Genomic DNA, 22,109 nt, shown 5'->3' on the forward strand with positions numbered 1-22,109 from the left:
CTGCTTCTTTGTTCTTTCCTGTGAATCGCATTGCAATTATAAATTGCCTGTAATGAGATATAAATCATAACTTATAGGTTTTAAATTATATTTTAAGTAATTGAATATTCATTTTTATGTAAAGGATGGACACAAAAAAAAACAAACCCCGCATGTTAAGGTGGAATAACACACCTGGAAAAAGTCACTCAAATTAACAGTAAATTATTTGATTATGATAGATATAATGATAAATAAACTGCAATATGTCAAACAAGCGAAAAAATTGCAGTTTGCGAATAAAAAATGAATATCTAAAACAAAACAATTCAGTAAGAAACAACAAAATCCCATGCGGGATTCGAGCGTGGGATGTACTGATGACAAGCCCGACACTTTATCCACTCGGCTATGGAGTACGTCGATAAATTCCTTTAAATAAACGAAAAGTCGCTTAGATCAGAGGTCAGCTATTTTGTGATGATATGTTGTTATTCCACCTTATTGTTAATCAAAGTACTGAAAGTACTGAATGCAGATGACGTAGGTCTGTTACAAATGCAGCCGTTTATTTTTAATCGTACTCCCTTTGATTCCATGATATCTCTGCGTAACGTTCAAGTATTGTGATATTTAAAAAAAAACCCTGTGGTTAAAAACAAACAATGTTATTCATATATTTATATCATTATAGTGAGGAGAAAAAAAACGTAACTTCAGTTTATAGTTATTGCATTTGTTAAACAAGAGGCCCATGGGCCACATCGCTCACCTGAGGAACAATAGGTATGATAAAGTCAGCTTAATGGAGTCATAATACAAACAATCTGGACAATGTACAATAATACATGTAGATCCTGTATAAATAAAATCCATTTTTCCCCCTGGATATTCTTATGTTTATAATCATTAGTCCCTTTTCTAACAGGATGATTTTGTAACGTGCAAGGGGGTCACTGCCTGTGATCCCCGCGGGCCCGTACCGGAGATAGACTTGGGATAGCCCTGATTGCTGCCAATATTTACAAGAGCAGACTTTAATCACGGCTCCTGCACATATATAGGGACTCAACGTTACGCAGGCAGGGATGACCGCACACCTACGCAACTCAACAGGTACCAACGTTAAGGCAAGCAGGGAGTGCCGCACACTGCGCTAGAAAGGCCAGAACACCTACTAGTGCTCCGCCGCAACCACCACCATTACAAGCAGGGATGACCGCACTCTTCTATTAATGCGATACAGGGCAGGGATGACCGCATACTCTGTATCGTAGGTTAAAAAACACGAAATTAGATAGGGAAGGGATGTCCACACACTCAATCTATCCAAACCTGTTCAAGTTTAACCCGAAACAGTCGCTCAATGTAACTCAAAAGACACTGTCCCTATATATGTGCCGGCCTAAAATAATTCATAGTATCTAACAATTGGAAATCAAAAATAAACAAACTAATCCGTCCTAACCCAAAAATACTTATCCAGAACCAATAAATCAAGGGCAATAACTCAATACAGTAATACAAAAAGATTCTAATGAAAAAATAGCTGCCTGCTTCAATTTTATAGTCATATCACATGTTGAGTATTGCAGTTCTCAAAAAGATCCTTTACAATTGTTTATATATGGGATATTTAGCTACATCAAACTTTGAACCTTGTGAGGCCAAAGAATTGTCCTGGAGCCAAAGTCTTAACAATTACAAAGAATCATCTTGCTGATTAGTTTCTGAGAAAAAGTTCTTAAAGATTTACTCTATATATTCCTATGTAGAACTTTAACACCCCCCCCCCCCAATGTGGCCTCAACCTACCCCCAGGGATCATGATTTTCACAACAATGAATCAACACTACCTGAGGATGCTTCCACACAAGTGTCAGCTTTCCTGGCTGATTAGTTTCTGAGAAGAAGATTTTTAATTATTTACTCTATATATTCCTATGTAAAACTTTGACCCCCCCCCCCCCATTGTGGCCCCACCCTGCCCCCAGGGATCATGATTTTCACAACTTTGAATCTACACTGCCTGAGGATGCTTCCACACAAGTTTCAGCTTTCCTGGCTGATTAGTTTCTGAGAAGAAGATTTTTAAAGATTTACTCTATATATTCCTATGTAAATCTTAAACACCCCCCCCCCCCCCCCCATTGTGACCCCACCCTATCCCCGGGCGATTATGATTTTCACAACTATGAATCTACACTACCTGAGGATGCTTTCACACAAGTTTCAGCTTTCCTGGCTGATTAGTTTCTGAGAATAAGATTTTTATAGATTTACTCTGTATATTCCTATGTAAAACTTCGACCCCCCCCCCCCCCATTGTGGCCCAACCCTACCCCCGGGGGTCATGATTTTCACAACTATGAATCTACACTACCTGATGATGCTTTCACACAAGTTTTTGCTTTCCTGGCTGATTAACTTCTGAGAAGAAGATTTTTAAAGATTTACTCTATATATTCCTTTGTAAAACTTCGACCCCCCATTGTGGCCCCACCCTACCCCCGGGGATCATGATTTTCACAACTTTACATCTAGACTACCTGAGGATGCTTCCACACAAGTATCAGCTTTCCTGGCCGATTTGTTTCTGAGAAGAAGATTTTTAAAGATATACTCTATATATTCATATGTTAAAATTCGACCCCCCATTGTGGCCCCACCCTACACCCGGGGATCATGATTTTCACAATTTTGAATCTACACTACCTGATAATGCTTCCACACAAGTGTCAGCTTTCCTGGTCGATTAGTTTCTGAGAATAAGATTTTTAAAGAATTACTCTATATATTCATATGTTAAAATTCGACCCCCATTGTGGCCCAACCGTACCCCCGGGGATCATGATTTTCACAATTTTGAATCTACACTACCTGAGGATGCTTCCACACAAGTGTCAGCTTTCCTGGCTGATTAGTTTCTGAGAAGAAGATTTTTATAGATTTACTCTGTATATTCCTATGTAAAACTTCGACCCCGCATTGTGGCCCCACCCTACACCCAGGGGTCATGATTTTCACAATTTTGAATCTACACTACCCGAGGATGCTCCCACACAAGTGTCAGCTTTCCTGGCTGATTAGTTTCTGAGAAGAAGATTTTTAAAGATCTACTATATGTATTCCTATGTAAAACTTTAACACCCCCCCCCCCCCATTGTGGCCCCACCCTACACCCGGGGATCATGATTTTCACAACTATGAATCTACACTACCTGATGATGCTTTCACACAAGTTTCAGCTTTCCTGGCTGATTAGTTTCTGAGAAGAAGATTTTTAAAGAATTACTCTATATATTCCTATGTAAAACTTCGACCTTCCATTGTGGCCCCACCCTACCCCCGGGGGTCATGATTTTCACAATTTTGAATCTACACTACCTGAGGATGCTTCCACACAAGTGTCAGCTTTCCTGGCTGATTAGTTTCTGAGAAGAAGATTTTTATAGATTTACAATATATATTCCTATGTAAAACTTCGACCCCCCATTGTGGCCCCACCCTACACCCAGGGGTCATGATTTTCACAACAATGAATCAACACTACCTGAGGATGCTCCCACACAAGTGTCAGCTTTCCTGGCTGATTAGTTTCTGAGAAGAAGATTTTTAAAGATCTACTATATGTATTCCTATGTAAAACTTTAACACCCCCCCCCCCCCCATTGTGGCCCCACCCTACACCCGGGGATCATGATTTTCACAACTCTACCTGATGATGCTTTCACACAAGTTTCAGCTTTCCTGGCTGATTAGTTTCTGAGAAGAAGATTTTTAAAGATTTACTCTATATATTCCTTTGTCAAACTTCGACCCCCCCCATAATGGCCCCACCCTACCCCCGGGGGTCATGATTTTCACAACAATGAATCAACACTACCCGATGATGCTTTCACACAAGTTTCAGCTTTCCTGGCTGATTAGTTTCTGAGAAAAAGATTTTTAAAGATTTACTCTATATATTCCTATGTAAAACTTCGACCCCCCATTGTGGCCCCACCCTACCCCCGGGGATCATGATTTTCACAATTCTGAATCTATACTACCTGAGGATGCTTCCACACAAGTGTCAGCTTTCCTGGCCGATTAGTTTCTGAGAAGAAGATTTTTATAGATTTACTCTATATATTCATATGTTAAAATTCGACCCCCCATTGTGGCCCAACCCTACCCCCGGGGTCATGATTTTCACAATGTAGTATTTACACTACCTGAGGATGCTTCAACACAAGTTTCAGCTCTCCTGGTCTTATGGTTCATGAGAAGAAGATTTTTGAAAATTTCTCGAAAATTTTAATAAATTCCTAATTATCTTTGCAAAAAGGCGTTATCCTTAATTTTCACAACTTTGAATCCCCTTAGGCTAAGGATGCTTTGTGCTAAGTTTGGTTGAAATTGGCCCAGTTGTTCTTGAGAAGATGTTGAAAATGTGAAAAGTTTACAGACAGACGGACAGACGGACAGACAGACAGACGGACGACAGACAAAATGTGATCAGAATAGCTCACTTGAGCTTTCAGCTCAAGTGAGCTAAAAATGATCCAGAAAAACAGGACTACCTTACTATATGCAGTTACAGTTCGTTTATTCTGGTACTGTTACGAGGTGAAGATGACACATGTACATTATGTAATATATATTTCAATTTAATTAAACATTTAATATTCAATTACAAATTTAAAATATATTTTTGCTACCGTGGATAATTTGTTATTTATCCATCTTCACCAGCTTCATGGCTTTACTATCTGCTCCACTTTCCCACAACCTTTGAGTTGTAAAGAAGAGTATGGACAGCAACTCTAGCAAATTCGTATATAAAAGTATCATTTATTTATTTATTTATTTTTTTGGGGGGGAGGGGGGTAACTAAAGCCTCCTGTGGAAGTAGAGTACAGAGTTTGCGCCCTCGGAGAGCGTGTAGAACCCGCTACCGTCCACCTTCCAGCACACCGCCTCGCCCTGTCTCTCCGCGTGGTAGGGCAGACTCTGGGGGTAGTTGTGGATGTGGGCCTCGTAGTTCTGGTCGGGGATGGACCAGTAATACACGTGACCGTAGGTCTTCAACAGGAGCTGGACAACAAACAGTAGGAAGTATGTGACGTGTACAAACAATTTCATCTCTGATAGCGTAATTAAAGAGTCATATGGTTTTAATTTCTATAGATATTAGACTTAATACATTGTATATTTCAAACATTAAAAAATTAGCAAAATATAATTTCAAATGGGTAGTTGTGCATTATTTGTAAAGTTTAACAGATTGTTAAAAGATTAGGGTTTTATTTTAAAAATCTTTTAAAGTTTGGAAAATAACTCAACTTTTGGGAACAAATTTTGACAGAGGGCAAGCTATAAAAAAAATTTCGTATAATGTAAACAGGAATAGATAAACTTTATCTTAAGTGTTAAGGTAGTTTATATCACTATGAACCTTACCTCTGTCCCCGAGGGCGAGATGTCCCCGCCCACCGGGCTGTTACTGCTGGCTGTGATTGGTAGATACACCCCGTCATTCACCCACACGTGATGGTGCTGGTTCCAAGCACTGCCGGGAAGATGCACGAACTTCCCGTGGTGCCCTGGTCCTACTTTTGAGACGACGTACACCTCGCCCCTGGGGTCAACCAACAGCGTCTCACAATCGTGCTGATCCCAGCTATAAGACAAGTTTTTAACAGGTGTTTCACGTATGATGAAAACAGGATTTAAATGTTAGATGAACGTACACACACACAGGTGTTAAACGTGTATGTGGATGTCACACACGTGTTACACGTTGGGTGGACGTCACGCAGGTGTTACACGTTAGGTGGAAGTCACACAGGCGTTACACGTTAGGTGGAAGTCACACAGGTGTTACACGTTGGGTGGACGTCACACAGGTGTTACACGTTGGATGGACGTCAGTCACGTCACACAGGCGTTACATGTTGGGTGGATGTCACACAGGTGTAACACGTTAGGTGGAAGCCACACAGGCGTTACACGTTAGGTGGACGTCACACAGGTGTTACACGTTAGGTGGACGTCACACAGGTGTTACATGTTAGGTGGAAGTCACACAGGTGTTTAACTTTATGTGGATATCACACAGGTGTTACACGTTGGGTGGACGTCACTCAGGTGTAACAGGTTAGGTGGGTGGACGTTTCATAGGTGTAACACATTTGATAAACATTACAAAGCTGTTACCTGTACGGTGGACATCACACAAGTGTTAAACGTTTTTTGGACGTCCCAAAGGTGATACTTGTTAGGTGGACGTCACACAGGTGTTACACAATATGTTAAAGTCACACAGGAGTTACACGTCAGGTGGGCGTCACACAGGTGATACATTTATAAAGGACTTTACACAGGTGTTACATGTTAGATGGACGTTAAACGGGTGTTACATGTTAGGTGGACGTTACAACACTGAAACGTAACATCGTTTTCAAAGTTGATAGGCCAATTTAAAGGCTGTAGGGCATTTTGTCTTGCAAGATTTCACTGAATAAATCAATTGCACCACCCTTCCTCGATGCTACAAGATATCACTTACATTAGCATGGTTAGTAAACCCTATATATTCATTTTTGATTAACAAATATTAATTGGTTGACTTACTTGTACACTAGAATTGCCTCGCAACTCTTTAGCTACGTTTTGCTGTTTTCTTATTCAAGAAAGGAACATCAAACACATCTTAGCACCAAATTAAACGCCGTACCTGAACTCTAATACTCCGTCAACATTGACGCTCTGGTCATGGATACTGGAGGGTTCCCTGATTCTATAAATAGTATTGGCGTCCCCGCCGGCGTTGCCTCCAGTGTCGCCAATGTAGACACAGTTTCCTGACCCCCCGGTACATGGTCCGCATGCAATGTCCTCCCAATCCTGACTGTGGGCCCCATTAATGTAGATCGTGCCCAGGCGGGCGCCGGAAGTAGCGCTGTGAATGACCATTATACGTAATACTGTAGTATATGGGGATAATTCATCTCGGTTATAGGGAGAATTTAGCGCAAAAAATAATATTGAAGGCGACATGGAAGTGGTGCTTGGGGGTGAATGGTTAATCATCATTTAAGCGTTATACAGTACCGGTAACTTTATAATTTTCATGTATCTTGTCAACAGGAGGGCGGGTGATTATGTGCTATAGACCATAACTATAGACCAATAAATTCAAATGACGTATTGGTTTGGCGAAAACGAGCTTTGCATTTATTAAAGGAAATCAAAATCAATAAATATGACAATATTTTAATATTTTTAATCGTACAATTTCTGAAAATTATATAAGTCCTAAGAGTGCACATTGTGACTTTACCTGATGGCAAAGATCCTATGTGTGTCTCCAGAGTCGTTGTGCGTGTAGAGGACGTCACGATGGGTCCTGCTCGCGCATATACCGGAAGCTTCAGTAATCAGGTGACTGGTTACAGTTCCAGCATGGTGACCTCCATCAAAGTTTGCGGCTTTTAAAATTAGAAGTTAGTTCTATGTCTATATGATCAAACAGAAATGCATAATTGAAAACGAAAGATCTTGATGCAAGACATCATAGTTTACAAAAGTTCAGTCTCAAGAAAGGCAAATAATACATGTACGTAAGTCAAGGGGTTGTTCAGAGGATGAAGGTGGGCTATTGAGTTAACTTAATCTTGATAGCATAGATCTGCTATTCAGTCACATTTCAGTCAAATTTCAGTCATTTTCTGACCAATCTGATTAAAACACAGATCTTCACAGTGCGCGTAAGTAGATACATGTATATGTATTTTCTTACTTAATGGCAAGGTTTTATCCTCGACCAAAAAGTATTCAAACACTATAACTTTACGAAATAAACTTGTGCGCATGCAGTAACCGTAGCTGTAAAAGTCTTGTCTGTAAAAATATAATACAGCGTTGATAAAACGAATCAGATGATATATATACTATTAACTATATAAAGGCTACAGGCTTACCATACACAAGCGGACCAAACAGGAAAACTGTCAGTAAAATGATCCTCATGGTTACCGAAACGAAACACTGGCAACAAATAACGGTCTAATAAAGTCCGGCAAAGTTGGCCCAATACAAAACGTGATATAACAAAGGTTTTGTGGGTGACCTTATTCTGTACAGACCACTGTCAGGTGTAATCTCTCATTGTACTTATCTATTACGTTGATCTCAATAATGAACTAAGTCTTGTACTTACGTTTTCTTTATTCATTCTTTATTCATAATTTCACAGAGTTTCAAGATCGTTTATTGTTACGCCCAAGTCAACGGGGTTGAATAAGATCATTTATTGAGAAATAAAAGCTAAATAAGAGTTTTATAATATGAAGCTTAATATGAATATAATTGTGAAGCATGAATATGAATATAATTGTGATTTGCTATTAGTTTTTACATTTATAGATACCTACATGCAGCATCGTTTTAGAAAGGAGGGGAAGGGGTTTGGCAGACCTATTGACAAGAACCTACTATATGTTGGGGACTGAGTGTTGCCTCATATCTCATAAGTTATCATTATAGTGGGATCAGTTTGCTCAAAATTCTGTTTTTAATATCAGAAATTTAAATATAAGAGTTTATCTTGAATTGCTTACATACCGGTATATAATATGTCATTGTGTCCTTGGTTTTTTGATGGTTCTTTCAGTGGTACAAAGAAAGATAACTCTAATTAAATTCCCAATGTATCAGCACATGCAAACTGAACATAGCAGCATCTATTTTACTCCCTGACCGCCAACCGGAAAAATTAAAATTAATCAGAAATCGAATTATTGGCTAGTTAAATCATACATTGCATCTTATATGTCAAGCTGTCGATGGATTATCATAGCATAATACGCCTCGATGAATAGATAAATCGATGCCCATTGTTTTTACTCATTTTTTTTTTCAAAGTCCGTACCGGTACAATATTATGGTTATTCAAAATATATCGCTATTTATCTTATATATCTATACAATAGAATACAATTTATTACATGTATATAATGTATCCATAGTAGGTATACTCCATAGCTAATGTAACTAGACATCATTGAGATGAAGACTGTCTCAAAGGGCCCTGCTTAAGTAATGAAAAAAAAAAAAGAGGATAAAAGCATTTCAAAGGAGTTTGCTTTGACATCAACTTAAGACTGAGCAAGCAATTTTCAGGTTGGCATAGACCTTAAAGTCAAGATCATTACCCCTTACCAACTGGCTTTTTGGGGTTTAATATGAACAAGATTAAGACAATAGCAAATAATTTGTGGTCTGAAACTGTATTTAACGAGATCGGCTATGACCTTCACATTTGACCTTGAAACTTGGTAAAATATGGCTGCACACTCTTTACTCCAAAGCTCTGTTTATATGAAGTATGAGCCAGATAGGGCTAAGGGGAGAGTAAATACAAATGCATACTCTAAATTCTTTGTGCGTGGTCGGATATGATCTTGACTCTTGACCTAGAAACACACTCAAGGTCACTGCACACTCTTTGACCAAAGGTACTCTGTGGGTGAAGTATTCATGAGTCAGATTGGAGAGAATATATGATCCAGACAAGGACGTTTTAGAGAATTCTGCTATAACCTTAACATTAACAATAGACATAAAAACTCGGTCCAAGGTCACTGCACACCCTATATACGAGTACATTATATCAATGGATAGTTTTCTCGGGGGGGGGGGGGGGGGGGGTCGATGGACAATTCATTGTGCTTGCCGAGGGGGTGGGGTTCTTTTTTCGGTAAATGAACTGTGTGGGATTAATGAGTTTTAGTTTTCCAGGGGGTCATGACTCTGATACATGTAACCACCTCAACTGATCCCTGCATGAACACCATCAATACATATTCTATTCAGCAAGTAAATTTCTATAATTTGGTTTTAAAGAAAAAAACCGTTTATAAATATATTCATTTTTTTAAGCAGTAAAGAAATGTTCACAAACCTCTCTGTTCACCTACACACGCTCAGTGGAAAGCCTCAAAACAAGGGTTCACGACAGTTGTAGGGCGTGGTTCACAAAATATATGTCCACCATCTGCGCCATATATATACAGGTTTAACAAATAATGTCGTAGTCACGGATTGGTATATATACATGTAGCTACGTTGGACAAAAATATCCCAGATGGTCTATTATACTAATGTTGAAAAATCAGCGAAAGAAATTGTCACTTGCAAAAACTTAAAGTGTGCTTCTTAAGTAAAACACTGACAAAGTTTTATTCGGAATTTTCTACTTGACAGTTCTAAAATAAAGGAATTTTAATCTACACTTTACAATGATTATAATTTTGTTTTTATAAATAAAATCACAAAAAGCATAATTATTAACCTTGGTGCCCCCGCCCTGAAAATACAGACTGATTATTAAAACAAATTCTTAAATCTTTTCTAAAAGAAAATCTGGATGGATAATCAATCAATTCTTATAAGACCACATGTATCGGTTTCATTTTAATGAAGTAATTAGACCAGTCATCTTGTTTGTAGAATATTTTCAACAAATACACGATGCATGAAAGGAAGGGTTCAATGTAATACAATATCGTTACGATAAATTTTCACAATCATCGCGCAGCCGTTGCAATTTCCTTGTTGGAATTCCCTGATGATTCAAGTGAAATTGCAGCCACTATTGTGAAACACTTAACACAAAGTCTTGCACATGAATATGCAGAATAATTGCACGTGAGGGTGATTTACAATTTAGGGCAGGAAATTTATCTATTCCCTGTATCATTAACTGTTTCCGGAAGGGGGATATAACTGTTTTCAGTGTGGTTCAGCAGTTTTCGGGGCAAAGGGGTAAAATTATATCATTTGTGACATTTTAATAAATCTTAATCAAAAAATGTTATTTATGATTTTATTGCAAAGTACATTCTAGAATAAATAATCAGATACAGAAGTAATCCTGCAAATGGAAGTTTTTCGTACAAGCATGTGTGCACTTGCTATATATAGTATTGCTATTTGTTATCTTCTTGATTTGTAGAAAGCGAAACCACCGGTAACAGTGAGGTGCAAGAAGAACAGCCAACCAATCCACTGCGCGAGACACACGTGATCTGATGTCCGGATATCATTGGTCAAAATTATCAGTCCAGAAGCCACGAGTACAAAAAATAAAAAGTATAACAACTTTTTCATCACGCAACATAACTTTTTAGATTTGGAAGACCTCGAAAAACTTAAGTTTATGTCTTGTTTTAAAAACAACGTTTTTTGTTTTCGAAACTGGAGGTCTCCAAAGCGAAACAAGTGAAATACAAAAAATTGTTTTAATTTTCCTGGTTCAAAAACGGGCGTTTGTGTAACTATCAATTTATTTTGCACCGACTTTCGGACCACTTCTAGACCCTTCTTATACTTGGTAAAGCTAGCGAACAACTCCAAGCTGACGTCATCTTCCTGTAGGTCCTCCAGGAATCCACACCCTTTCTTTGCCTGGTCGTGAAGGCCCTCCATCTCTTTGAGGTAACCATCAATCTCTTGTAGAACTGTGCCTGTTGTCGTTCGGATCCTCTCTACTTTTTCATCCGCGACTTTATCCATCTCCATCGAAATTTCTCGCGCCCGTTGACGTATTGAGGACATCGTGCTTTCTGAACTCTCGTGGATTTTTGATCGCAGCTGGCGTAACTCGGTTAAAGAATCTTGCGTTGATTTGACTTCAGCTTTTAAATCGTCCAGGTCAAACTGAAGTTCCTTTTGAGATGCCATCAATTTCTTTACCAGTGGCATCGTTTCGTGTTTCTTGTGGACTTCGCACACGCAAGTTACGCAGACGGCGGTCTCACACGTGCAACAAAACATTTGTAATGTCTCTCCAGAATGAACCTCGCAGCCTTTCTCCGACGCCATAAATGACGCAATATTGCCAGTTTCTATACGCATGATCATGACTTCCCTTCCGGCTCCGTGTTTGAAAAGTTTATGTTCGTGAATGCAGAACCTACAAATATCAAGATCACAGTCCACACATCTGTACTGAGAAATGAGCCAGTCTCGCTCGCAAATATCACAGATCCCAAAATAAGGTCGCGACCCCAATTCATCCTGAATGCAATTGACGTAGAAATTTGGCGGGAAATCTTTGACCCCTCCGCGTGGCACACAGATGTCGGATCGGCACTGTGGGCAGCGGAACAGACGGCCCGATGATGACGAATGTCTGACGTAATCAAGGAGGCAGTTCAAACACACCGTGTGATGACAGGGTAGAATTCGCGGGTCTTTGTATTCGTCGATACAAATCGGACACTGCAGAATTCTCTCCCTTAGACGTTCTATCTTCTCGTCCTCCATCACGCCCCTGAAATTTGATAAAAATAAAATCTACATTATCTTATTCATCAATCTAATATTAATATTTGAAACTATTTAATGCCATTCAGAAATAATTTTCAAACAGTTTTATTATTTAGATAAAAGCGTTTACTGTTAAAACAGTTATTTAATAACTTTTTAAATTAATCCTGATTAATTTCAGAAAAAATAACAATGTCATTGATGAAAAGAAAACATTTCTATGTTGAAACAATATACCATTTACGGGCGCCTGTAAAGTGCGAAACGAAATCGAAACGAAACGAAACGAAACGAAATCAAACGAAACGAAACGAAATCAATCGAAACGAAACGAAATCAATCGAAACGAAACCAAAAATCGAAACGAAACGAAACGGAATTTAAAGAAAACTAATATCAATTTTGACTACATAAAAGTGAAAATAAATTCATTGAAATAAATTTTTGAACCATAAAATATAACTACCTGTATGTTTCAGATTGGCGCTGTAAATTTTTAAGCCGATTATCCGAAATTTGCAAAAATTATATAATTATGTAAATAAGTGATGTACATTCCTATACCTTTTAATGTTTCTTATTTGTTTCATTAAAAGATAAAAATGATATTCAGACGTTTTGAGAGAGAGAAAGAGAGAGAGAGAGAGAGCTTAAAACTTATCAGCGACATCACATAGCAAAGTATATATGCAAGTATTGGAAGAGAGAGATAGAGATGTGATGATGATACTGAAGGGGACATTCTAACAACAATTTTCTTTCTATCGATTTGAAATATTGTAAAAATGAAACGATCGAATACAATGTGATTTATAGCATACTGGTTGGTTACCAGTTTCTGACATATAATAAGAAAGTATAGCATGAATTTGGACGTCGTAGTTTGACAAAATTAAAGTGCAATAAAGAGGTTTTTTACCTGTTCTCTTTCTCTCCCTTTCACACGCAAACACAATGTATTTGAATCATTTTTACAATATTTCATATAGATATAAAAAAAATCGTGTAGTTGGTATGTCTCCGTAAATACTGTAAACGCACTATATTTAGGATGTACAATATTAGGCAGAATATAATTTTTCAACAAGTTAGCATGGATTTGATATAGCGCATTTCTGAATTTACCTTTTTATCTACATATATATTTTACATTTGGCAATGTACTTGATTTTGCGGACGCCGTTTTCCGCCAAAAACGCAAAATAGAATACATAGCCAAAGGGGGTAAAGACAGTTTTAGAATACGTTTACAGTATAATCATCTTTATATTGCAAGTTAATTTTGTCAAATTACGACGTCCAAATTCATGCTATACATATTACAACAAATCTTATTATATGTTAGAAACTGGTAACCAACCAGTATGCTCTAAATCACATTGTATTCGATCGTTTCGTTTTTACAATATTTCAAATCGACAGAAAGAAAATTGATGTTAGAATGTCCCCTTTAGTATCATCATCATATCTCTATCTCTCTCTTTCTTTCTTTCTCTCTCTCCCAAACTTGCGTATATACTTTGCTATATGATATCGCTGATAAGTTTTAAGGCATCTCTCTCTCTCTCTCTCTCTCTCTCTCTCTCTCTCTCTCTCTCTCTCTCTCTCTCTCTCTCTCTCTCTCTCAAAACGTCTGAATATCATTTTTATCTTTTAATGAAACAAATAAGAAACATTAAAAGGTATAGGAATGTACATCACTTATTTACATAATTATATAATTTTTGCCAATTTCGGATAATCGGCTTAAAAATTTACAGCGCCAATCTGGAACATACGGGTAGTTATATTTTAAGGTTCAAAAATTTATTTCAATGAATTTATTTTCACTTTTATGTAGTCAAAATTGATATTAGTTTTCTTTAAATTTCGTTTCGTTTCGTTTCGATTTTTGGTTTCGTTTCGTTTGATTTCGTTTCGTTTCGATTGATTTCGTTTCGTTTCGATTGGTTTCGTTTCGTTTCGTTTGATTTCGTTTCGTTTCGTTTCGTTTCGATTTCGTTTCGCACTTTACAGGCGCCCACCATTTACATAGGCTATATCATGCAGACAATATCGTAAGTTTTCAACAAGAAAAACGATATCAATTAAGATTAAATAATAATAAGACACTTTTACAATCTTTGGGAATGAAATAGTGTTGAACAGTTTCATCATTTGTCATGTTTGTTGTCATCACAATGTTTATCATTAAGTTAGAAGAATTTTAAATACGAAAACAAAACTTTTAAAAGCCCTGTCTGCCTTTATTAAAACGTGGGTATCTGATACATATGTGGCATTGAAGTATCAAATTTCTTTAAACCATACCGCAAGTGAAGGCGAGCTCTAAAACTTTCAGACTTGTACATGGTCATGATAGTTTTCTGATTTGTTTTGTACATATTGACATGCCACAATTTATTAGGTTAACTTGGGTAAAAGGCATGATGGTTCCGTACTTTATCTTATATATCACAGCTAATGTAGTTTATAGGGAGTTCAAAGCCACTGAAGTATGCCTCGGTTGATTTAAATTCTTATCTGGCCAATTCCAATTAGATTCAAGTCCCGCAATAAAAATATTTCGACTGTCATTTCATCGTGAAGTTCCATGAACTTTAAATCCAGTGCTAGCCATTTTTCAAAGCAAATATATCAAAAGGTGGCATTATAGCTCTGAAGACCAGAATTCTTGTGTTTCATTGCATGCTGTAATCCTTGCGCAATTTTGGTCGTAATATATACATGCACATGTATACCGTAATAAGGTGTGTCTCATATAATATAATTATTGATGAGCGGACTTAGAAGGGGGTTGGGGTCCGGACACCCTGAGACATTCAAACTTATTAATCTCTTATTGTTAATTTACTCCCTGACAAACATATACATACTCCTCGGAACCCCACCCATCCCCAAACCCCGGAAAAAAAAATCTTATCTGGAACCGCATATGCATATATTTATTTCTCTGAATATGTACAAATAACGTTCCAGTAGTTAGTCGAGTAAGCCCTGCACATGTGTCCCATGCACTTGCATGTTAAGGCACAAAATCAATAAACGCATTAAACTAAATGTCTCATTCAGAAATATCACCTATAAAACATTCGTTAAACGTTCGATTTTTTATCCAAAAAATATTTATGTCAACGCATGATTTTGGCTGGAAATAAATCGCCCTTTTTATACATGTGTTTTTTTTCCTCATCTTGACATATTGTGAATCAGGTGTTCTAATGTGCCCCCAAACACTGGACTCTGACAGATTTATGAACAGCTCTCTCCTCTCCCTCTCTCTTTGAAAAGTATAATATCTTTTTGTCTTAAAATCAATATAAAAAAAGACTGGAAACTATATCCTCTACCATGTTAACGGCAGGTAAACATTGCAGAAACTTGCATAAATTTACATATTAATTAAAAACCCAATGTATCTTTTAACTTGTTTCCACATCTCGATTGAATTACCTTTGAACTGTAGACTACCGTTGAATTCACACAGTAGGTCTCAATACACATTGTACGTATGTACGTACGTCTCAATACACATCAACACCCCAATACACTATGTATAATGTTATTCCATATTGCACATTCCTTTGTTTTCAGACGTTATTTTTTTTTTCGCCAATCCTTATCTTAACCACTGATTCTCCATTTGGCTCTTACTCCAACAGAAATGACTCACTAACGAGAAATCACTTTAAAGCGAAACATTTGTGAAAGTCTCCCGTCCTCAGCCCTGGCCCATGCCGTGGGAGAAATTCACAGTGGGGTACCCTACGGGGATGTGTACGATTTTTTTAATTCAAAAAAAAAATATATAAATTATACACCCTAGATAACGTGTATGATTTTGAATGCCTAAACTTTCATGAACATTCTTTCAATCTACATCACATGCATCAGCACATTTTTGATTATTGCAATTGACATCAGAGACATAAAAAAATGTTTTGAACATGAAGTTGCGTGATAAAAAGTTTTCGTTTACAGTTTTTAGTTGACAGCAGTTTACATGGTTTATCTTGGTTTGTAAATATTACAAGATAAGATTCCATATCCATATTGTCTGTTTCTCAGTCAGTGTGTTCATTTTGATAGTAAACAAAATACCCTTGGTGACCTATCGATTTACTCGAGTTTCTCCTGAATTTTGGTCTGTAAATAATGTAAAAATCAGAAGTATCAGTATTCCGAACCTCTGGTTTCATACAGCGTTTGTACTCTCTTTTTCTAAAGAGTTTGCAAGGGACGTCACTCTAATATTAATACAGAAAGCCGACTGAAAACCCACGTTTTACATAAAATACTGGCGATTTCATGGTGAGACATACTATTACAGCGTAATATACTATGATAAAATATCCATATAAGTTCTCATCAAATCAAATATGTGGATAAAAATTAATATCTTACCAAAGTTATGAGGGGATAATTCGGACTAAGACTCCCATAAACATTTTACACTTGAAAAAATGCAATCCAAAGGAAATGAGATTTCGAGACATTGACATGCAAGATCCACTGTATTCAGGTATTTGGAGTAATGTATACAAGTTTGCGCTATATGGGAACCATAAGTTTTTATGCAAATGTCTCTGAAATGTTTTGCTTCTATCGTGTTTTTCTGTTTGATTATGTATTCAATGATCTGTTTCACCGTTTAATTAAACGTTTTTAATGAATCATTAATCAAATCTGAAGTGTCAATACCTGAGGTGAAATGGGGATATGAATTGGCTACATTCTTAGAGATGACAGTTTAATTTATAATCTTATACAGTATGTGTGAATGTGTAACAGAAGAGGTGGAATGACCCCAGGTAATCATGAATCCAGGGCCCCTCAGTTTAAAAACCAATGCTCTACCGACTGAGCTAAAGGTTAACCCACTAACTAGTCCTATTAGGATCATGGTAATCTGAGCAAGATTTGTCAAGACTGAAAAATTTTAATGTATGTCTCAGATGAGACATCTGTCATAATTTTTCAGTCTGAACAAATCTTGCTGAGGTTAGGAGCACGGCAGTACTGAGCCTTCATAAACACACTATCACAAATGCAATAAAAATTCCAATATTTTTTTTCAGTGAACAAACAGTGGAAAAACCTCAAATTACAGAATCTGAAATTAAAATGATGCCTTGTAATATTTAGAAGAATGTCTTTAATGAAACCTAGAACCAACCCATGGCTCAACTTGGAAAGAAGATATCCCAGAATGCCCTTGGGATGTTGCCATGGATATTGTTGTGGTTTCTAGGAAATGTGGATCTCACTGAGGGGTCACTAGGCGACCGATCCTACATTTATCAGAGATGCCTTAGGTCCTGTCGGAATGAGAATTGTACGAAAACGGCATCTCTCCAACACTTTCAGGAGACGCAGTCTTGGATTGAGGGACAGTTACAATGGAGCTGTGAAAATGAATGCGAGTATCAGTGCATGTGGAAGACTGTGGAGGCTTTCCAAAAGGACGACATAGCTATTCCACAGTTTCATGGAAAGGTAGGCTAAGATATTTCAAGAGGAAAATATTGTAATTCTATATATCGTATACTTATAGAAAATATACCCTTTGCCGCCCTGTGCGATATAAACAGAAAATTCGCCTAGGGGTTTGATAGAAACCCTAGGAGTGTGATATAAGATTTATATCACACCCCTCTCCGGCAATCTTCGGATGTTATATCACACCCCTTTCCGTTAATCATCGGCTATTATGACGTAGAGTTCGGTATGCGTTGTTCAACTCCGATCCCCGAGTATGACGTCAAAAAGTTACGTTGACGTCAACCTAGTATACAAACAGCTGGCGCAAAATTATGCGATATAAAAATTGCCATGTAATAATCTATTTATCTTAGTATTTTTACAATACATGTATATTACATATACCGGTAATGGTTCACAGTTCTAAATTCTTCTTAAAAAGCCAGAGTCATTGCAATGTAACTTTTTTTTCAGCTGAACTGATGACACGTACAATTTATAAAATTAAAGACATTTTTTAGGCTATTGAAATTTTTGGAGGTTTAGAGGAAACTTCAGTATTTCACGAAACATAAAACCATGCAGAAAAAGCAAATTAGACTGCGTGTATACAACATTCCTGATAGCTTCTATACCGTAATTACTTTTATTTTAATGATGTATAAATTCAACATTGTATGAAATACAATTATTTCCCACAGTGGCCCTTTGTGCGTGTGTTTGGTATACAGGAGCCGGCGTCCGTCATCTTCTCCGTATTGAACGGCCTCTGTCATCTCCGGATATTGTCCTACAGGAAGGCTGTCCCCAGATCTACACCGCTGTACTATGTCTGGCATGTGGTGGCGTTTGTAAGTGTATCACAACATCGTAGGTAGTCTTTAACGTACAGTCCATTATGCTGTCAGCAAGTGCCTGACTTCAACCACAAAAAATAATTATATTATGATCAATTGCTGTTTATTAGTGACTGTGTAGAATCTAGCTGGGCTACCCACACCTTGTGTCAAAAAAGGTGTCGTCGCCTTATAAAAAACTTGTGCATAGTTAATTATGCGGTGATTTTTATTTGATCAGATAGGCCTCCATGCCTGGACCTGGTCCACTATTTTTCATGCCAGGGACTTCCCCTTCACAGAGGTCAGGTTTCTTCATGTTTTTTCAAACTGAATTGTAAATAAATTTGCATGCATGTTTATAGGGGCTTATATTTTTTTCTGAATTGTACCAAGTTGATGAGGACTATCAATTTTGAATAAGAAAAATACTCCCCTCTATCAATAATTGGCATAGTTCAATTATTATTCATAAAACATAGAAATCCAGAAATTATCCGACAATTGTTACAATTTTGATATGCATCATTCTTGAATTTCTCATATACATGCAAATTATTTTCTGAAGTTATAAATGTGTATTCTGAGTCTGCAAATACACCATTCATTTGAAACATAAAAAACAGTGGTATTATTGTATGCTTGATTTCCTGTTCACAATGATGACATCCTTTGGAGGTTTTTACAGTAAAATCTAATCAAAATTAGATGTTATATCCTCTCGCTTATTCTCTTAACAGTAGCAGCAGCAAGTATAGAATTATTTAATTTTTCTTCTTTCAGAAAATGGATTATTTCTGTGCTTTCTCATTAGTGCTTGCCAATTTAGGTTCCTTAATATGCAGGTAAAAGGACAGTTTAAATTTTTTGGGTTTATTTGAAAAAATTGCCATTATTTGCAAATGAAAATGTCCCATGTTTTTTCTGAGTATAAATCCTGTAACTGAATTACCAGGGTGCTCGGTACGAGGAATGTTACTCGCCTGGCCCTCGTCCTGCTGGCCCTTCTCCTGTTTTATCTACAACACATCTACTACCTGGCCGCCATCAAGTTTGACTATGGCTACAACATGAAGATCAACATCGGCGTCGGTAAGCACACATAGACAACTCATACATGTGTATGTATGTATTGGTGGTGGGCTTGTTTTCTGTACTGGTTTGTGGGAAATAATTGTGTTGATATTAGTCATTTCTGTTGAATGTATACATATGATTGGGTTTAAATGTATATGTGAATTTGATTTGTCAGAAAGGAATTAACTGTGAATCAGTTTTGGTACCTCCTGCCAATGAATTAAAATTATTCAAGAATATTAAAGTGATTATCTTTATACCTGTGCTTGGTTGGTGTCCACTAGTCAGTTAAGGTTTTTTTGCAGGTTTTAATTTCTTTGTATGGCCCCCTTCGAAGAAGGGAGGGCATATTGCTTTGCTGGTGTCTGTCGATCTGTCGGTCAGTCGGTCCACCAACAGTTTCCGTTCATTTTCTTTGCAAAGGATGAACATATTGAAATGAAATTTGTTATACAGGTTTATCATGATAATATCTAGGTCAAGTTCGATATAGGCTACAATCGAGCAATTTTCTACAGAGTTATGGCCCTTGGACTTAGAAAAATTTGAGTTATTTGCAGTTTCCGGTCATTTTCTTCGCATGGGATAAACATATTGAAATAAAATTTGGTATACAGGTTTATCTAAATAATATCTAGGTCAAGTTTGATTTTGGGTATGATAGAGCTATTTCCGACAGAGTTATGCCTTGGACTTAGAAAAATTCCAAACATTTGCAGTTTACGTTCATTTTCTTTGTGAATGTTTCCAAGGGAGGGGGCATAAGTGTTTCACAAACATCTCTTGTTTCTGATAGATTTCTTATATTTGTCTGCTTGGACCAATATTTTTTCTATCATCTGCAGGGTTTGTGAACCTATTGGGCTGGTTGCTATGGTGCTGGCGACACTGGAAGACCCTCCCCCACACCAGGAAGTGTCTGGCTGTCATGGTTGGGATGAACGTCCTCCTTCTCCTAGAGGTCCTCGACTTCCCCCCGATATGGTGGACGTTTGACGCCCACAGCCTGTGGCATGCAGGGACGGTTCCACTCGGAGTTCTGTGGTACAGGTCAGTGGATGGAGAGAGAGAGAGAGAGAGAGAGAGAGAGAGAGAGTTCGTTCTGTGGTACAGGTCAGTGGATGCTTCATGTACTGTATCCGTGTGGCAGGAGAGAGAGAGAGAGAGAGAGAGAGAGAGAGAGAGAGAGAGAGAGAGAGAGGAGAGAGAGAGTGGAGAGAGAGAGAGAGAGAGAGGGGAAAGAGAGAGAGAGAGGAAAGAGAGAGAGAGACTAATAATTTTGATTTATCAATTATCGCATTTAGTTTCGTAATGGGCCACATAAAGTAGGGGAGAACAAAACCACTATCACATCTACTGTGAAAAATGTTATCTTTATATCTTACTGACTCGAGCTAGTGCTCAGATAAATGTGATAATACAGTACTTTAGATTTTAACATATGTTTCCCATATTCATATCTCAAAGGCAAAATTAATGATTCGAACTTTTTATCTGTATTATATACTCAATGCCCTCACAGGAGTAATAATGTAATATATTATATCTAACACCGAAGGTTTCTATTTCATTCAGGTTTTATCTGATGTGAGGTTTTTGTTTTTTATTTCTGCAGTTTTATCATTGATGATGGAATATACCTGGCTAAACAGGAAAATTCAAAGAAACTTCCCTGAAGATATATCATACTATATCATTATTCAATCATATCAGCTCAGAAAAGTGGTCCGAGAATATACCTTTAAACAAAGTGAGCTTTCTAATGTAGCTTTAACTGGAAACAGAGACACTTTCATATTTTGCATACATGTAATTTTCTTGATGTACTTAACAGCAGACTTTCATATCTCTACCAAAACAATGTCTATGTGTTATAACTATAGCAAATTGTTCTATTTACTGAAGTTTATTGGTGAAGTTACTTTTATATGAAGTAGTGTGCCAATTTGATATTATTAATACATGTATTTTATGTACTTAGAGTATCACTTTCGATCATGTAACGTGGAAAGGATTTAATTTATCTAACTGTTAAGTATAGTATAACTATAGTATGTGAGGGATATGTTCCATGCTGTGATTTGGATTGGTGTTGGATTAATGTTACAATCTGTGCACATCTTACTTAAAGAAGTACGGTACTTGTTGTTCACTAATAATTTATGATGAACATTTCAACTTTGTGATCATATTAATTTTGTGTTTTACATTTTTAAGTATCATTTATTTTCCATGTAGTATACATGTTATTTTATGTTCATTGACTTTTCCTACTGTTTTGAGAATTGAAGGAGGTAAGGGATATAACTCCATATTGCAATGTACTTAATCTTTTGAAGTAAACATTGAAATTTAATGCTGTATTCTTTTTGTATCCGAGTAAATTCCTTAGTTTACATGAGTACTTTAATATGCTGT

At 37.1% G+C, this 22,109-nt stretch overlaps 3 protein-coding genes across 3 annotated transcripts; 1 reads left to right on the forward strand and 2 right to left on the reverse strand.

Moving 5' to 3' along the window:
- Positions 1–4,795: 4,795 nt before the first annotated feature.
- Positions 4,796–8,113, reverse strand: LOC128163535 (uncharacterized). The gene is made up of 5 exons (XM_052827156.1): positions 7,947–8,113; positions 7,307–7,454; positions 6,701–6,925; positions 5,425–5,644; positions 4,796–5,058 (listed from the first exon to the last, which is right to left on the reverse strand). The coding sequence occupies exons 1-5, from the start codon at positions 7,993–7,995 to the stop codon at positions 4,855–4,857; spliced, it is 846 nt and encodes a 281-aa protein (XP_052683116.1). The 5' UTR covers positions 7,996–8,113; the 3' UTR covers positions 4,796–4,854.
- A 2,725-nt stretch (positions 8,114–10,838) lies between these two features.
- LOC128162936 (E3 ubiquitin-protein ligase TRIM56-like) lies at positions 10,839–16,242 on the reverse strand. Its single transcript, XM_052826364.1, has 2 exons — positions 15,751–16,242; positions 10,839–12,301 (listed from the first exon to the last, which is right to left on the reverse strand). Exon 2 carries the CDS (start codon positions 12,292–12,294, stop codon positions 10,963–10,965), a length of 1,332 nt encoding a protein of 443 aa, XP_052682324.1. The 5' UTR covers positions 12,295–12,301; positions 15,751–16,242; the 3' UTR covers positions 10,839–10,962.
- A 236-nt stretch (positions 16,243–16,478) lies between these two features.
- On the forward strand, positions 16,479–21,426 carry LOC128162937 (post-GPI attachment to proteins factor 3-like). The gene is made up of 8 exons (XM_052826365.1): positions 16,479–16,608; positions 17,376–17,793; positions 18,480–18,629; positions 18,856–18,918; positions 19,398–19,459; positions 19,570–19,706; positions 20,537–20,741; positions 21,307–21,426. Exons 2-8 carry the CDS (start codon positions 17,476–17,478, stop codon positions 21,365–21,367), a joined length of 996 nt encoding a protein of 331 aa, XP_052682325.1. The 5' UTR covers positions 16,479–16,608; positions 17,376–17,475; the 3' UTR covers positions 21,368–21,426.
- The last annotated feature ends 683 nt before the right edge of the window (positions 21,427–22,109 follow it).

Source organism: Crassostrea angulata, chromosome 9 (genome assembly GCF_025612915.1).
Source record: "Crassostrea angulata isolate pt1a10 chromosome 9, ASM2561291v2, whole genome shotgun sequence".
NCBI lineage: Eukaryota > Metazoa > Mollusca > Bivalvia > Ostreida > Ostreidae > Magallana > Magallana angulata.